The following is an 18,802-nucleotide window of genomic DNA, read 5'->3' on the forward strand; positions in this document are numbered from 1 at the left end:
GAAAGCCTTTAGACATTTTTATAGCAACCTGATGGTAATTTTGTGCATGTTGATTTAATAATAAAAATTAGTTGTATATTGTATCTTTTATAAATTTCCTTTTTGCATTTTTAATATACTTTATAAAAGTATGGGTCTACAATGGATTGACATAAGCAACAACAAAAAATTATCTTTACCAATAGATAATTTGAAGCGCTAGATGGCCCATCTGAACATTTCATCAGGATTATAAATTGAAATTCCAGTCTTTAAATTACATGTTTACAGAGACATACCCCATAAAATAGAAATGCCCTTGTTAGTGATGCCCTGCTAGGAGCACTTCCCACCTCCAAACCTGCATGCTCCTGGAAATCAACAATTGAACCTAGAGAGCAAAGCTCCACTTCTACCTAGACCAAATTCTTGGGGGAAATTAACATTATATGTACCATCAGTTCCTGCTCCCTTTCAAGGATGGAGGAAGTCCAGCCCTTCTAGTTATCTAGCAGTAAGTTTCTGTTAAGAATGGAAGTGCTGGAATGTATATATCATTAAAACAAAACAAAGAAGAGGCTGTAACACCTTTCACCAAGAAGGAAGACATGACTGTATGTACTAGGTACTAGGTGAAAACTCAGAAAATCTGTTCTTTGTCCCACCCCTCAAAGATTTTGTTTTCCACCTAGATGTTTACATCTCAAAATATTCTATGCATGACCATTTTTTAAATGACAGACCAAATGGCACATTCTGTTGTTAAGTGCTTTCAAGTCAGTTCTGACTCACAGCAACCCTATATAGGATTTCCAAGGAGTCATTGGTGAGTTTGAACTGCCGACCTTGTGGTTCAAACCAACCTTGTAGTCCAGTACTTTATCCCACAGCACTATACCACAACCCTGTTATTGTTGTGAAGTGCCGTAGAGTCGGTTCCGACACTTAGCTACCCTTTATAGGGTTTCCAGGGAGCAGCTGGTGAGCTTGAACTGCCGACCTTGCAGTTCAAATACCGTCTGCTGCAGTAACCCACAGCGCCACACCAGGACTCCACAACCCTGTTAGTACAGTTTTATTCCTAAAGCAACCACCCAAACTAGATAACTTTACATTTTTTAAGTATTTCATATCTTTTGGTTTTTCCAAATATTTCTTTTCCTTACAGCTCAACCTTCATCTGCTCCACCCTCCCCACACAAAGGGTTTTCTCCAGATTTTGTCTGCAAATTGTACATCTCTAGGTGGGGGTAGTGGGGGATGAGAAGCAGGTTTTATACAGCTGATGTGAACACTAGACAGACAAGATTGGAAAATGCTACCCAATCTGCCAATTAATTAAAGCATTAATCTGATGAGCAGCCGGGCTCAGGAAATGTTTACTCTGAGAGGGAGGTGGTAGGAATTGAATAGGAAGCTCCTTGCATTTGCCTGAAAATGAAAGTGCTTGGGAAACCTAGCTTCCTTTTGTCTGTAAAGGTGGGCAGCTTGATCACATCCACAACTCTTTCTGACCTGTGTGGCACTGTAGTGTAGGCACTGGACTGCTAACCACAAGATCAGCTGTTCCTTGGAACCCTTTACAGGGTTGCTGTGAGTCAGAACTGATTCTACAGCATTTAACAACAACTTCCGGAGCTGGAGGAGTGAGTCTTGATGGCCCGGTGGTTAAAGCAGTGGCTACTAACCAATAAGTCAATGGTTTAAACCCACTAACTGCTCCACAGAAGGAAGCTGTGGCAGTCGGCTTCCATAGAGGTTTATAACCTTGGAAACTATCAGGGCCAGTTTGACTCTGTTCTGCAGAGTTACTGGAGTCCTGGTATGGTGCTGTAAGATAAGCACTGAATTGCTAACTACAAATTTGGTGGTTTTAACCTACCAACTGCTCCTCAGAAACCCTATTCTGGGTCACATACAGTCTAGGTTCAAATTGCAACTCTTGTTTTCTTACTAGCCAGTCTTATCTGACCCTCATTTTTTCTTATCTGAAAAATAAGTGTTATTAATTACCTCTTTTCAGGGCAGGTAGTCCTCTGCTTGTTTGAGTCTAGGCAGTAAAGAGGGCTTGGAGAATGGTTAGGATCTTCCCAGATTACAAACTACTTCATGGATGAGGGGCTGTACAGCCAGTCATTTGTTCTTTTTCTACTTATTTTTTCAACAAGGCTTCTCCCTCACCTCCAGGGATGTGCTGTGCTCTGTCCCTAAAAGCAGTAACCTTGACCATAACAGCAAAAGACTTAAAGATGGCAGCCCATCCTGAGATCTTTGTAGCCACACTGGCGATACCTAGCAGGGCAGATGAAGTTTCATGTGTATCACTGGGGAGGGAGAGGAATTTGAGCATTTTCTCCCTAAATGGACAAGGAAAATTGACCCAGCAGTATTTGGTGATGTTACAAATAAGTATGATGATGGCATTATGGGGTGTAGGTTTTGTTTTGTTTCTTAAGCTTTATCTTTTAAAGCTACATATATAAAAACTTCACAGATAAAAGGATACGTTGTCTGGAACTTGATTTAAGGTAATTCAGAGGGAGAAAGATTGATCCTGTAATTGAAACATGTATCCTCATGGCACAAACATGCCTTTGTTCTGGTTTCATTTTTTGTCATCTTCTTTTCTTGCAGAACTCTCCGAGATTGAGCCCAATGTATTTCTCCGTCCATTCTTGGAAGTGATTCGCTCTGAAGATACCACTGGCCCGATCACTGGACTGGCACTCACTTCTGTCAACAAGTTCCTGTCCTATGCGCTCATAGGTAAGTGCTTGAGCTTTACTTGAATGACCACGGCATTTATTTCCTGCCTCTCCTGGGAGGAGAGGAAGGGCCAAGACCTAGGCAATGAGCTAGTGACACTGGGAAGTTTTTTCCCAGCCATCTCTTTCTCTTGTATAAGTGAAATATGATTGTAACTGGCTATTCATCCCTACTAATTGACTAGGTTTGTATTGGGTGGGGACTCTGGGACTCTGCTGATTCCTCTGACCATGCTTAGGAAGATTGGGGGATGGAAAGTAGTTAAGGGTGTGAGGTCCTTGAAAGTTTGTTGATTTGGTTTAAATATTATTTTTCAAATATAGTGCATGTGTATTAGAAGAAGACAAATAATAAAGAGGCATCTAAAAAAAGTTAATGGCCTCTTTCTTATTGTTTCTCTCCCTGACGTAGTGTTAATAACCTGCTATGACTCTTACTCTACATGTACATAAGGGCTTCAGAAATTTCATGGTAAAATGGAATTGAAAAATAATGGGATTTTCTAGGAACTTTCTGAAGCCCCCTCATATATAAATATATGCATACAAGTATACCCTTTCTTTGAAAAAAGAAATTAAAATAGAATTGTATGCTACCTATTATTTTTTTCACTTGATAGTGTTTAGATGTACATCTTACATTTATCAATATTATTTATTCTTTTTAATAGCTGTATAATTTCCATAGTACAGATATAACACAAGTCTCTCCATTATTCATTCTCTGATTGGTTAATATTTATGTTCTATTTGGAGCCATTATAAATAATGTTGAAGTGCATATGTCCTTATTTACTAATATTCATTTTGTAGAACAGATTCCTATACTTGAGGTTTCTGGACTGAATGCTCCATGCATTCTACATTTTCATTGGTCCTACCAGGTTGCCCTCCCAAGGTTACAGCATTTTGCACTTCCACCAGAAATTTATGATAGCATCATTTCCTTATTCCATCACCACCACTGAAGTTATCACTAGTCTTTATTTATACCAATTGGTGGATGAAAACTGGTATATTGTTGTTTTTATCCCCCTGAAGGTGAACATTTGCCATTTGAATTTCTTCTCTCCCCATCTTTTTTTTCATTAATTGAGTTGTGTATTTCTCTTATTGTTTATTAGAGATAGCAATCTTTATTCTATTACCAATATTTTCACCTTGTCTGTTAATTTCTCTCTGAATTTGTTTATGGTGTCTTTTTTGGATTCCTTTTTAGTTGGAATCATTTAGGACCCTCGTTTCCTGTTCCCTTATTGCCCACCTATGTGCAAGAGGAAGAAATGGAAAGCAGGCAGCTATCCTTGATTCTAAGAAGGGGAACTAAACATGATAAGGCTCAGGTTGTAGCTACCCAGGAAGGAAAATAGCCTTACGTTCAGAGCTAGAAATTTTAAAAATATTCTCTAGGAAGTTGAATTCACGTAGTTCAAGTATCCTGAGCAGGATCCTAGGTGCCAGCTAGGTTCTGAATAGGTATAGCAGCCTCTCCAGGCACCTTAGCTCTGGCGTCCTATTTTTCCTAAGCAAAATCAGGCTCAGCTTGTTCCAGCTTTGCCCTGAGCACCACCTGCAGGTCATCTCTCGTCACAGCCACTAGCAGCTGCTGCCTTTGTGCCTTTTTCCTCTGCTCTCTTGTCCCTGTTACTCTCTTCCTCCTTAGATTTGGCAGACAGGGTAGATATTGGAGACCTCAGGCCAGCTGGTCATTGGAGTTTCCTGTGGGGAGAAAGTAGAATGCTGGAGGTGGTGACTGCAGTGGGCATGAGAAAAGGAGCAGGAAGTAGGGTATGAAAGCCAGAAGGCAAAGGAGATAAGACTGGCACATTTCCATGTGGTCTGTTCTAGAGTAGCCAGGAGAGGACATTCTGAGGGAAGAGGTCTTAGGGGAAGACAAGGTCTAAGTGGACCCAAACCAAACAATCCTTTGTTTAAGGCTATCCTTTTAGAAGAACCAGCCCCTCCCCATCTTCCAATCCTGTGACCCAAGGCTTCTGGGATTCGCCTGGCCCCACACAACTACCAGACCAGGTTTTGTGCCATTGATTGCCAGGCTTGCTGGCAGGCCCTGCTTATGGTTCATACACCAGTGGAACATAAAGACCTGTCACTCCTACCTGCCTTTTTAGAAAATTAACTTTGCTACTTCATTCAAGCTCAGGATATAAGACCTATAAAGAGATCAGTTAGAGCTTAAATGACCTTCACAGGGGAGAGTAATGAAAGAAAGGATGATCAGGCTGCCATTCAGTGAGCTCTGAAATGACATACAGCACTGAAAAGAACCTGGATTTCCCATGAACCCTGGAGGTCTGAATAAGGCAGAGCTATGAAAAGGACTCAGGAAAGGCCTTGAGAGTGTAGGATTTTCTGTACTAACTGGAAGAAACAGAACACTGGGTTACTGGAAGGAGCTGAGTTATTCTATTATACTCTCAGTGCAATTGGTTTCCTTCTGCAGGACCTCTAGAGTAGCCACTCCTGGTGCTGAGTAGAAGGATGCTCTAAGTAGGACAAAGAGCCAGGACAAAGAGAAGAAAACCACTCACAACTAATGAACGGTTTCTGGCTTGTTGTACAAATAGTGTTCAGAATCCTTGACTATCCCTGAGCTTTAGGCATTGGAACTCCATTAACTTCAGGTTCTAGGAACGATAAAATGGTAAGAATTTCTCCTTCGAACTACTATCACTTGAGGTGCTCCTGTACTGTACAATGCCACCTCTGGAGCAACTTTCTCCATCACTCATGAAACTATCATGTCCCTGTCTTGTTTCTTACTTCTCCCATTTCAGGACTGAGTGGCAGTGAAAAGGGACCTTCAGAGCAGACCTGGGGGCAAGAGTTCCATAACCTACAGTTCTGTAGAGACCTCATAGGCCTTGATGAAGACAACTTCTTTGGTTCCTTGGTTTGACACATGAATGGGAGCAGTTTCCCTGCTTGGCAACATATGTGTTAGCTTCCAACATTGGTCAGCTGACCCCTAGCTCATCCCTTTTTCTTTATTCACAGCTAAGCTTTATCCCTCTCTTCTACCTCTTTGCCCAACCAATGCTTGTTTGTTGTCGTTAAGTGCTGTCAAGTTGGTTCTGACTCATAGTGACCTTGTGTAGGGTTTCTGAATTTGAACCACTGACCTTGCAGTTCAAACTGGCCTTGTGGTCCAGTGAATTATTCCACAGTGCCACACCAAAACTCCAATGCCTGTATAGTTAAGCTGGATTCTTGCTCAGTGCCTTATTGTTCTAAGAAGAATGAAACCAAAATAGGAAGAGTTTTCTGAGCTTCTGTAATGTGGCACCAGCTATGAGTATTGGCAGCAGTGGCTATCCATTTCCTCTGGCTGCTCTCTTACCTTAGTTGCACCTGAGCACAAATTCTAAAAGCAACCAGGGAGAGAAGCTGTGTTGAAAGACAAAAAGAGAAAGGCGGTAATCTTGGCATTCAAAGCTCTGGCCATACTCTCTCCGTGCTTCCTCTGGGCCAAAAACTCATACTTCCAGGCTTTTCCTTCCAGAAATGAGTAGCTGTACCCAGTAATTCCTAAGGTGTGGTCCCCTGACCAGCCATGTTAGCTTCACTGGGGATCTTTTTTGTTGTTGGAATGTTTTTGTTTAATAGTATGTATGCAACAGAATATTTGCCATTTCAACCTTTTTTACATGTTCAAATCCAGCCACATTGACTATACCCATGTTGCACAACCATTATCATTATCCATTTCAAAATCATTTTTTCTCTCTCCTTTTTGTGCCCCCTTTTCTTTTCCTTTTAATCATTTGCAGGAAAGTTCCTAACGGTTTGTCCTAATGAGAAAATAAATACATATTGTTTCCTTTCCAGTACATGAAAAATAGAAAGCCATTTACTACCACTTTTTTTTTTTTTAATGTTTTATTGTGAATTATATGAAAGTTTACTTGGGAGAACATTAGCTTTACATTCATCCTATTGTACAGCACTTCATTGCCATGGTTACAGTCCCCTCCATGTATCAGCCAACCGAAGGATATACCCTGCAAGCTTGCCCCTCAGTCGTCAGCACACAGACCCTCTCCCTCTCTGGGTCTAAAGTCCCCAGCTGCTCCATCTCTCCATGTCATTGTCTCTGCCTCCATCTCAGGCATCACTGCTTCTCTGGTAGGGTCCCACTCTCTGCTCTTCTCCCTTGATTGTTCCCCCTTTCTTTTTAACTGCCTTCCCATCACCCAAGTTAGCACATGTCTACACTCTACCTTTCACTGGGTATCTTGTTAGAAATGCAAAATCCAGAATTCTCCTAATTCAAAAACTTTGCAAATGAAGCGTAACAATTTATATTGGAACAAGCATTCCAAGTGATTTTGATGCCTAAGTTTGAGAATCACTGTGCAGAAGAGCTCAGTAAAGCTACTTAAGGGCAAAAATTCTCAAGAGCTCAAGGGAATTAGGGGGAAAACAAAGCCTCTTAAAGCAGCCCCTAGACAGTATGCCTTGCCTTTTTACTTGCTCTCTTCTCCACACTAAGTCTTTCTTTTTTACTTGAGTAGATCCCATTCATGAGGGTACAGCTGAGGGCATGGAGAACATGGCAGACGCTGTCACCCATGCCCGTTTTGTGGGCACGGACCCTGCCAGTGATGAGGTGGTCCTGATGAAAATCCTTCAGGTAAGCAAAGGGCGAGAGCAATTAGGCTAATGGCCAGGAGCTGGTGCCACCAGCTCAACTCACCCTAGTCTGCCGTCAGCATGAAGCTGTGTTTTGACTCCAGTGGGGTTTAGAGAGCGACTTTGTTTCTAAACAAGCAGTTCGGGTACCCAAAGTAAAAGCTTTTTCTCAGGAAAATAATTAAAAGCTTTAAATGAATTGATATTAAATACTGGAAGCCCTTAATACACTTATACCTCTAACAGACTATCAGTTCCATCCATCTGTTGAGTTCCAGGATTAGGGCCGGAAGAAGTAAAAAAAAAAAAAAAATAGTTTCCAACACAGGTCCCAAGAGACCTCTTTACCAAAATGAAGCAAGGTCAGTGTTCCTACTTGCCTCCCTCCTCACCCTCAGTGCTTCCCTAGGAGACTGGAGGGCATGTGGCAGCCTTGCTCCCTTCAGGCCCACGTCTTCACCCAGCCTGCCTGTTGATCGGTGACTCCCTTTCTTCCTGATAGGTTCTGCGGACTCTGTTGCTGACCCCAGTGGGTGCCCACCTGACCAATGAATCTGTTTGTGAAATTATGCAGTCTTGCTTCCGGATCTGCTTTGAAATGAGACTTAGTGGTATGTGCTGGAATCTCATCATCTTCACCATGCCTGGGGCCAGTGTTTTTTGAGTGTGAACACAGGATGCTGTCTGTGAACCCCCAAACCAAAAACTCACTGCCATCAAGATGATACCGACTCATAGTGACCCGACAGGACAGAGTGGAATTGTCCCTTAGAATTTCTGAGACTGTAGAGACAGCCTCAGTTATCTCCTGTGGAGCAGCTGCTGGATTTGAACTACTGACCTTGCAGTTAATAGCCCAACACTTAACCCATAGTAACACCAGGGCTATTTTCTCTGAGTCTTAGTTGTTGTTAAGTGCCCTTGAGACAGTTCTGACTCATAGCAACCCTGTGTAGGATTTCCAAGAAGCAACTGGTGAGTCTGAACCTGAGAGGAGGAAAACTTTGGACTATTGTCTCCCTCACAGTCATAAGAATCTAGAAGTCTTTGTCCTTGACTGTTGTGAAACATAGGAATAAAGCCCTCAACCTGTTGTGCCAGGGCAGGAGGTGGGACGGATTCCAGACTGACTCAGCCCAGAAACCAACTCTCCCTCCCTTAGGGTTTCTGGGAATGACAGCAACCTGCAACTATACAGAACCATCCATGCTTCCCTTTTTTCTTGACTCAGTAGTGCCACCTAGTGGACCAGTGACATTATGGTTGCCAGGTTGAGCTGGAGCTGGTTTTAATAAGTTTGGCATAATCCTCGGTAAACAGGGTTTGGAGGGGAGTCTGCTCTGAGAAGCCTCCTGATAATAGCACAGCAAGTAATGACACCTGTGTTATTTGTTTTTGCCTGTGCAGAGTTATTGAGAAAATCCGCAGAGCACACTCTCGTAGACATGGTGCAGCTGCTCTTCACAAGGTAAACCTGCTGCTGTTTGCTTCAGCCCGGCTGCCCAGGCCTCTTGAGTCTGCCTGCTTCCACATAGCCACTTCAGGGATCCAGCCAACCCCACAGCCACATCAGAGGCGACTGGGATTATAGATGGGGGTAGCTCTCTGGGCCCAGGGTTACTGGGCAAGGGAAAAAGAGGAGGGAGCTTGCTTGGCCTCAAGGGGAGGCAGAGGGTTATTTGATCTAGGCTGACAGATCTCATTCTGCATCCCACACTAGTGTGTTTCTGTGCAGGTACAGCTGGGAAAGAACCCAGAGAGAAAACCAAGTCCAAAGGCACTGAAACAAGTAGCTGAGCTCCCAGAGCTCATCCTGATTTCTGTAGGAGGGGTCAAGGTTAGGGTCACCAGAGCCGTGATCTTGGTTTGCCCAGGACTGTCCCAATTTAAGCACTGAAAGTCCCAGACCAGGCGGCATGGTTGTTTACCGTAGGCAAAGTGCTCAGTTTAGGGCATAGGAGGCCTTTTCATAGTACACCTTTACTGTCGGTTTCTTACACCTCCTTTTAATAGACTAGCTTTGAGAAGAGCTGAGGAAATGGCTTTAAAACCTCCCTTTGGGATTTCTTTTTGCTCTTCAGATCTATAAATAGTAATCCTTGTTATCTACAGACTGGGTCTGCCCCTGGTCCCTGCTGCAAAGAGTTTCTTACTTCTTAGACTCAAATTTACTGGCTTCAAAACCTCAACCTTGCTTTTCCTTCTCACTATATGCCCAGGTTCCTTGGGGATTTGATAAGATTTCCCTCTCCCTATCTCTTGGCTTTCGGCAACACTTACCAAGTGAACATAAGCAAGGAGTCTGTTTAAGAATGAAAAAAACCTCCACATTCCAAGGGCACTTAGTTACCTTGCCCTGTTGACTTCACCTTCTCTTTTAGAAAATGTTCATGTCATGCATCCCCCAGTTCCTGTGGCTCTTTGATGAAGCTCTGAAAGGGGTGAAATTAACCTGATTCTCTTCCTAGCTTTTCCTGGCCCAGAGCATCTCTGACTTATTGCTGACTAGAGAGGGGACCTTGTTATTATCCCTAATGACATTCCTTGGAATTCTTTATCTTGTAGGTTACCTCAGTTTAAAGAAGAACCGAAGAACTATGTGGGGACTAACATGAAAAAGGTATAATCTGGAAGCTGGTCTGTTTTCCCTAATCCAAGCCTTGATCTCCCAACTTCAATGTGATGGAGATTTTCCTGGGTAGCTTTGCTTAGTTATAAACATGCTTTTGTCTAACAGGTCTGCTTGGAATCTAGAAAACAGCTACCCCTCCTTCTGTGGGCAATTTGTTCTTTCCCAGATGCCTCTCCTTTCCCAGCTTTTCCTTTCTGGCCTTTGTTGACCCACCAGATAAGCTGGTGAGCCAATCCTTCATAGACCCTTGGTGAGGTCCGGCAGGCTGTCTAAAATAGTATGTTGACAAAGATAAAAGTCCTGCTAGGGCCAGGCCTTGTCAGCAGGTAGGAGCCTAAGAGACAGTGCCCAAATCCTATCGTATTGCTGGATTAGTCTGGGCTTACACTTGTGCTAGCCTCTAGTAAAGAGACAAATCAAGCCTGACTCCAAATCAGAAGGTTCTCAAATTTCTAGGAGAAGAATGATGGTCAGAAGAATGGCTTCTAGCATGATCTGAAACCTGGACTTCACAGGTCTCTGATGAGAATTCTGCTTGCAAACCTAAGTGGTTTTGCCCATGGAGATGACTCTTAGCCATTTGGTGCATGCACCTCACCTTCCCCTCTTCCCTGCCATCCATCCCCATTCCTGCCCTGTGCCCTGTTGGTGTGTGTCTGAGTTTATTTCACTCTGTTTAAATCGTGCGTTTGCCTGTCTTTCACAGATTTCTCCATGTCTCCTCAACAAACTGGAGCTAAATAGTGGGGAGCAGCCCAAAGCCCTGAACCAGTTAGAGAGGGTACTACTCTTTAAGAACCTCAAGGTCTCTCTCCCTCTCCCTCTACTTTCCCCCTTTTTATTTCTTCAAATGTTTATTTACTTTTGTATATGTAACATCTGGGTCCCATTTCCACTGTGTAGAGCCCAACTTATCCCTCCCGTGTAACACAGCACAGCTTTGGAACTTGCATGTGTTTGTAGCTTTGTAGGGTGGAGAATTCTCTGGAGCATTTGGTTGCCTGGAGCAGGAAGAGGAAGCCTTAAACTGGTGATACATCATTTAGTGAGACTAGATGCTGAGCCTGAGTCCTACTGCCACCTTTGGGGAGGGTTAAGAACTATCATTCCTTGAGAAACTGAGGGACCTCCATACAACACCCTTCCCTTCCTTCTCTTCTACCCCCTCTCTGCTCAAAACCTGCATAGAGAGCTTAAATTAAGCACAGTCCTTGACTGAGTTGGAGGGAAAGGGTAATTGAACTAGCTGAGATGTCTCTTTTTCTCTTGGTTACCATTAAAGGAGACATTCCAAGGTTTAGAATTCTATATTGACAAAAACAAACTAGGTATCAAGGTAGCCCAGGACACTGAGAAATCTTGGCATCTTTGCCTTTTAAAGGTTGAGATATAGGAGAAATTACTAATTCCCATATCTACCTTAAGAAAGAGGAGGAAGAGGTCTGGACTGTGTGAGCTGTCTGTCACAGGAGAAAGTGCAGGCTAGAGATGTGGTTGTAGATATCCAGGTCTTTGAAGATTAAAAGAACTGTGGGAGTCTGCCTAGCTAGGTAGTTCGTAGGCCTATATTCTCTTTTCTTACGTTTCATTTGTGTGTTTGTCTAATTTTAAGTTGCAGCTCTCTTCATTGGCTACCTGGCTTGTCTCCATGATTTTTTTTTTTTTTTTTTTAATTATGTGTCCTTTGGGAACACAGTGTTGCGCAGATAGTGATGTAGGGTTCCATGAATACCTACTGCCCCCCAACCCCCTCCCCCTTACGTTAGGACATGCAGCACAGCTGTTCTTTTGAAGGGATGAGACATTTGTGAGAACTGACAGTCTCTCAGCCCCTACTCCAGCCAGGAGGCAGAGAAAGCTCAGTGAAACAGGTTGGAACTAGCTTTGCAGAGGACAGAGAAGAAAACAGTGAGGAAGGGCAGAGCCTAGTGTGGAAAGGAACCTCAATGAATGGTGGACTTCTCAGTGGAATTAGGACTGCCTGGAGTCCCTGAAATTGGGGAGCATCCTGGAAAGAAGGGGTACCTCATGAAAGTGGACCCAGACAACTGCCAGTAAACCCAGGAAGTCCTTGTTTTCTCTGACTGATATCTTGGGCTTCTTGTCCTTTTGCATTTTGGGTTGACTCCTCATTCTAAACAGTTTTTACAGTAAACTTGACCCAGCTGAGTGCCAGTAGGGAGGCTCTCCCAGCTTCCACAGACCCTACTTCTGCTGAAACTGGGGCAAGTTTCTAGGGAAACTTAGCTCTGGGAGAGCTGTAGCCACAATGCTTAGAGCTCTTCAAGCTCCAACTCGGGTATATGACTGCAGGCGTTTTAGAGTTGAAGGGACAAGGAGTGTAAATCCAGTTCAGGGTTACTGCTATGTTGGTAAGAGCTGGGAAGAACTCAGATTTGGGGCCTCTCACCAAATGGAAGAAGCTATGGGTAGGATAGACATAGTTTCTAGGCAGAGAATCAAGGATCCTCCAGGTTATAGAGTTTGGAGAAGACTGAGGGAGGGGGTAGGACAAGGAGGAAAAGCGATTCTGTTCTCTTTAGAGTCTGTTAGCTCCTGGAAGAGTTGCTGCTGCCCAATTCAGGAAGCTCTGGTAGCGCAGTGGTTATGAATCGGGCTGTTAATCTCTTGGTCGGCAGTTCGAAACTACCAGCCATTCCGTGGGAGAAAGATGAGGCTTTCTGCTCCCATAAAGAGTTACAGCCTTGGAAGCCCTATACAAAGTCTCTATGAGTAGGAATCGACTCCACGGCACATACCACTACCACCATTGGTACAGAGATCATTTAGTATAATTCTGCAGCAGGACTGGGTTCAAACCCCAGCTTCAAAAGCATCAGGGTCAGGGAAAAGAAATGATCTTAAAGTAACTGTGAACTTAGGGTAGAGGAAATTTCTTTTAAAACTTACACCTTAGAGTCATCAACAGGTGATAGTTCCTCTGACTAAAAGGAAGCTCTGGGAAGAACAGAAATACAGCAAGAGAGAGGGGAATGAAATAGAGTAAGGGTGCAAGGAATCAGGACCTTCCCAGCTGAAAACAAATTGTTTCTAGAAAGACCAATGTTGAAAAGAGCAGGAGGCTCCTTGATGCACCAGAATTGAGGACAGCTGAGAGCATGACATTCCTAATTCCATTAATAAACTGGGATGCCATGCCTTCCTTTCTCCAAGGAATGAGTCTTTACACAGTTTGATATATAAATCCCAGAAAGTAAGCCATGAAGCAATAGAAAAGCTAAAAGCATGGATGGGAAGGAGAGTAGGCTCTTAAGAGTTGGGTAAGAATTAGCAGTAACAGGAGTCTGCTGTGCAGGATGGTTGATGAGAAATGCCCAGAAGTCCACGGACCTGTAGACCTGAAGCTCTAAACAAAGGAGCCTCTGTCTCTGTCCTTTTTGCAAGGAGTCATGGATCTTTACAAGCCTTAGGACCAAGGAGAGTAGAATGACCAGTGTGAGGACGGGCCCTGTTAATGACCAGCCTAGAAGCAGAATGTCACCTTCCATGTGGAGGCTGCCAAGCTGACTTACAAAGTGGCAAATGTAGAAGCCAGGTTAGAGGAGTAGGAATGGGATCAGATGGTGTCAACTCTTACCATGGCATAAATAAATGTAGGGCATAAGCTGCTTTTCTAGGGACTGGTAGGACTGGAAAATGGGAGATTTCTAGGGATAAGATCTTTGTGTGAATACCAGTGCTAATGAAGTGTGATATTTCCAGCTGAAAATGAGAGCAGGCGGCATGAGTGACTCATCCAAGTGGAAAAAGCAGAAGAGATCTCCCAGGCCCCCTCGCCATATGACCAAAGTCACACCAGGTTCAGAGTTGCCCACCCCCAATGGCACCACCTTAGCCTCTAACCTCACTGGTAAGTATCCTGGGCTGTTTTCCTCTAATTAGAATAGGTAGGAGAAAAATGTCATACTCTATCAGGGATATTGAAATTGAATACTGATCAACTGAGAGGCTTTGGAGTTTCTGCTGAGAGCAAAAAGGGAAAAGTCCAGGTTAAGTCAGACCGACTGTTGAGCAAGTCTGCAGTGACCCTAGGGTTACTCTCCTTGCAGAGAGATCAGTTTATACAGTGAGAGGATATAGGCTGAGAAATTGAGCCCCTCATATCTCGACAGCACTTAACAACATACCATGGAGGGTATGGTTTTCCCACTGAGTCTGCCCTTTCTTCTTCTTTAAGCCTCACTTACCTTGCTTGACAGGTGGCATGCCCTTCATTGATGGGCCTACACCCATCTCCTCTGCAAGTTCAGAAACTGCCTCAGCAGTGGTCAGCCCCTCTACAGACAGCGGCCTGGAGCACTCCTCCCAGGCCACCTCCAAGGAGGACCTCACCGATCTGGAGCAAGCTGGCTCTCCAGGCTACAGTGCAGCTGCAGGGCCTGTGAGCAATGAGCTCAGGGCTCCCGAACAGCCTGACCCCCAGGTAGAACCCCTCTCCAATCTTCCACTGTGAGAATTAACTTGATCTGTTATGGGGCCTTATCTAGACCTTTGTTCAGAAAAAGGTGAGGCAAGGGAGTTCTTCCTAGAATTAGCTGTGCTGCCTAGAAAACCCACAGCGTGACTCACTGTAAAGAGAGGTGATGAAATTTATCAGGTTGTGCATATGGGCAGCACTTGGCAAAAGTGAGGCAACTGACTGTAGCTTCCTCAGAAAGGGAATCATCGGAATCCCAGGCCTGTGGGAGGGAGCCTCTGCTACCTGTAATGTCCAGTCACTGTAACTCAGGATGCTGCCTTAGGATGTGTGTTCTGAATCCTTCATCAGACTCCTGCCCTGCGCCACCTTGTACTGAGCCCACGGAGCTGGCCCTGCACACCTGCAGTCCATTAGAAATAGATCAAAAGACAAAGACTTCAAGGATAAGCCCCAAATTTTTCTTGTCATACCTTGTCTTTTATTCCCGTTACTGTTTATAGCAGGAAAGTACCCAGGTGGAAAAGGCCCAATCGGCATCTGTGGAATCTATCCCTGAGGTATTGGAGGAGTGCACATCCCCTGCTGACCACTCCGACTCTGCCTCTGTCCATGACATGGATTATGTCAATCCCCGGGGTGTGCGCTTTACACAGTCCTCCCAGAAAGAAGGCAAGTATTCTCTGGCATTGTCTGCCCATTCATGTTCCATTCTACCCACTAAGCTGCCTAAGGCTAGACCATCTTGGACCCAAAGTGGCTACTGCCTGCTGGTCCAAGCTCTAGACCAAGTGGAATCAAGCCAGAGGACCACTGGCATGGGCAGAGTCCTTCCCTAACTTAAACAAAGAGGGAATTTGGTGGACAATAAGAAGTGAGAGAAAAGAATAGGAAGTTTTGGATTTTAACAGAAAGGAAGTACCATCCTTTCTGATTCCCTGCAATAAGTAAGACTAGTCCCTTCACTTTCCCAGGAAAAATCACAAAACTGTTTTTTCCTTAAAGAGAATCATCAGAAATTGCCTTGTGTGATGCACATCAGGTGAGGTCAAGCCATCAGGCCAGTTGTTACTTAGCAGTCTCACTTCTCTCTGGCTTCCCCAGGTACAGCTTTGTTACCCTATGGACTTCCGTGTATCCGAGAGCTCTTCCGTTTTCTCATCTCTCTCACCAACCCACATGACCGCCACAACTCAGAGGTTATGATCCACATGGGCCTGCATTTGTTGACAGTAGCGCTTGAGTCAGCTCCTGTCTCCAAGTGCCAGACCCTCTTGGGCCTCATCAAGGATGAGATGTGCCGCCACTTATTCCAGGTAAGGCTGAATTTCTAGAGCAGTTCAGAGCCCCTTGGCTATTCTTCAAGGTCTCTCCAGGGCTGGGAGAACACAGGGCAGCTGACTGATGTGTGAAAAGAATGTAGAACCTAGAATAACATTTCTCTTGTGATTGGCCAGTAGTCATAAGAGGGTTCCAATAGTTCCCAGGGACTCTGGCAGCCAGAGGAAATTATAGGAATGGTTACATGGTTTCCTCTGAGCGTAAGACCTCAATGGCAACTTCACCCAATTTACTCTCCTGCCTCTCTCTCCTTGTTGAGTCATAGTCCGATTCAGAAATCTCATGGCCCATCCTACTCTAATCTCCAGCTCCTCAGTGTAGAACGCCTGAACCTTTATGCTGCTTCCCTGCGGGTATGCTTCCTGTTGTTTGAGAGCATGCGGGAGCACCTCAAGTTCCAGTTGGAGGTGAGTTTTCTGACCTTAGAAAAAAAAAAAGAGAGATGCATGGTGTCCTCAGTGGGAGTAGCTCTGTCATGTGGTGGTGGCGAGGCTTCCTGAAGGAAAATGCTTTTAGCCCCCATAGTTTGGCTCATTGTCTGGCTTCATTAGTGAAGAAGTGAAACAGAGCCCAGGGAAAAGTGGGCTGGCTATGAAGTGGGAAAACCTAAGTATTAGCATTGGCAGGTAGCTTCATTATGAGTGGGAACACCTCTCTTGTACTAGCAATTTTTGTGCAACAGAAGTAAGCAAATCACCAGCTTTGCCACTATATTGTGAAAAGGAATTATACATAAGATCAGTTCAGCCTCACACAGAGAGCTCAAAAAGGGCAACAGGCAACTTGTTTTAGATCAGACATGAGAGTCAGACTTTATTTCCCAGCATGGAAACCAAAAAGGAGGGTATGTTAGGAGATGTTATAATGCATGCCTCCTGTCTCGGCTTCTGTTTCCTACACTTAGTATTCTTCCTGTCCAATTTTTTGTCTCTTCCTGTCTTGATTTGTTTACACCCTCAAATGGCAATTACTGGATTAATGCCAGATGTACATCAAAAAACTCATGGAGATTATCACTGTGGAGAACCCCAAGATGCCTTATGAGATGAAAGAGATGGCACTGGAGGCTATTGTGCAACTCTGGCGCATTCCCAGTTTTGTCACTGAGCTCTACATCAACTATGACTGTGACTACTACTGTTCCAATCTTTTTGAGGACCTCACCAAGTTGCTGTCCAAGGTGCTGATCATTACTGGCCTTTAGAAAGAAGGCTTATTTATTAGGGGGTGGTTGAGGGTTGCTACATACATGAGGGGAACATTTGCTATTTGGGAAATGAGAAGAAGAAAGGCCTTTTTTCAGAGCAATGTAGAAGTTATAGACGGCATCAGGAGTTTTGGAAGAAAATCAGTTAAAGTATAAAGTATTGAAACTTCAAGTCTACTGAATCTGTTTACTGTTTCCAGAATGCCTTCCCTGTCTCTGGTCAGCTCTATACAACACACCTGCTGTCACTTGAGGCCCTATTAACAGTGATTGACAGCACTGAAGCCCACTGCCAAGCCAAAGGCCTCAACAACCTCACCCAGCAGGAAAAGAAAGAGGCAGCCAGACACAGCTGTGAGGCAGTAGATGGTACCCGAGACGCCAGTAGTGGTAAGAGGCCTTTCTTTCTTTGAGGATCCCAGAGTTCTATGTTTTCTCTCTCTCTACCCACTGAATCCTATCGCCTGCCCATACATCACTTCTGGTGATATTCTCTGTTCTGGGTTTCCAGGAATTCGTGGTTTGAAGTCACAGGCCAGACTCCTTTTCTCCACATCCCCACTTAGGAGTCTTTAAAGAATTACTGTGTCTTTGCAGTGAGAGAACAGATTAAAGGCTATAGGACTCTGTCCCTAAAAGCTACAGGATCCACCTTCTCCCATCCTACCTCCACCTCTAGTGTTTGCACCCTTCTAATTAATCATCATCTGAATTCACATGGAAAATAATCATCAGTATTTCAGTGCATTTTACAACTTCATTTAAAAATTTATGTGTGTGTGTGTGTGTGTGTCTGTGTGTGTGTAAGAGGAACTATGGTAGCGTAGTGATTATGAGTCAGGCTGCTAATCTCAAGGTCAGCAGAAACTACCAGCTGTTTTGCAGGAGAAAGATAGAAAGATGTGGCTTTCTGTTTCCATATTGATTTACAACCTTAGAAACCCTATTCAGGGTCACTATAAGTTAGAATAAACTCCACAGTACCTAGCCACCACTGTGTGTGTGAGTATGTGTGTGTGTACATATAAATAAAACTATGTATATGTATTATGTGGCGCTGCAAGATAATGTACGAGACCACAAGATCAGTTTGAACTATAGGATCAGTGGTTCAAACCCACCAGCCACTCCTCGAAAACCCTACACAGGGTTGCTATAAGTCAAAACTGATTTGACAGCACTTAACAACAATGTAATTATTATATATATAGTGCACAGTGATTCTGTAAACACTGGCATAATAACTACAAGATTGGCAGTTTGAGCCCACCAACCAATCCTCAGGAGAAAGATGGAGCTTTCTGCTCCCATAAAGCTTAACAGCCTTAGAAACCCAATACAGGCTCACTATGAGTCAGAATGGACTCGAAAGCACTTAACAAGTAACATCTTCACCTTGAGATTAAGTTTTCAGAATTTCAGGGAAGGTGTCTGTATAGCCTATTTGTTATGAAATTTAGTGCATGGCAGATCTGCACTAGTAACCCTTTGTTTTTGGCTTGAATTTGTCCTGGGGAGGGCCAGCTCCCTATGTAAGAGCATGCAGTCCTTGCTTGGGACTTAACCTCTCCTGAAGCTCTGCTCCACTTCCTACCCCCAAAATCTTCACATGAACATCTTCTTTCTTACCAGTTGAGAAAGCAGTCAGCGAGAGGAAAACTGTAGGCATGGCCCCTGATATCCCAGGCCTGCATCTGCCAGGTGGAGGACAGCTGCCAGCAGAACACGGGAAGTCAGGATGCAGTGATCTGGAGGATGCTGGTGATTCTGGGGGTGGGGACCGGGTGTCC

At 44.2% G+C, this 18,802-nt stretch overlaps 1 protein-coding gene across 2 annotated transcripts in view; it reads left to right on the forward strand.

Moving 5' to 3' along the window:
* Positions 1-18,802, forward strand: part of GBF1 (golgi brefeldin A resistant guanine nucleotide exchange factor 1) — a 161,756-nt gene that overhangs the window by 129,014 nt on the left and 13,940 nt on the right. The window contains exons 4-16 of one of the 2 annotated variants that reach the window (XM_006831287.1): positions 2,614-2,745; positions 7,277-7,395; positions 7,897-8,005; positions 8,802-8,862; positions 9,960-10,014; positions 13,750-13,897; positions 14,247-14,470; positions 14,971-15,136; positions 15,569-15,780; positions 16,114-16,212; positions 16,791-16,985; positions 17,213-17,402; positions 18,645-18,785. In XM_006831287.1, the coding sequence (XP_006831350.1) occupies positions 2,614-2,745; positions 7,277-7,395; positions 7,897-8,005; positions 8,802-8,862; positions 9,960-10,014; positions 13,750-13,897; positions 14,247-14,470; positions 14,971-15,136; positions 15,569-15,780; positions 16,114-16,212; positions 16,791-16,985; positions 17,213-17,402; positions 18,645-18,785 (1,851 nt within the window). Of the gene's footprint in view, positions 1-2,613; positions 2,746-7,276; positions 7,396-7,896; positions 8,006-8,801; positions 8,863-9,959; positions 10,015-13,749; positions 13,898-14,246; positions 14,471-14,967; positions 15,137-15,568; positions 15,781-16,113; positions 16,213-16,790; positions 16,986-17,212; positions 17,403-18,644; positions 18,786-18,802 lie in introns of both variants that reach the window. The other variant, XM_006831288.1, reaches the window with a different exon arrangement.

This window comes from Chrysochloris asiatica, unplaced genomic scaffold, assembly GCF_000296735.1.
Source record: "Chrysochloris asiatica unplaced genomic scaffold, ChrAsi1.0 scaffold00003, whole genome shotgun sequence".
NCBI lineage: Eukaryota > Metazoa > Chordata > Mammalia > Afrosoricida > Chrysochloridae > Chrysochloris > Chrysochloris asiatica.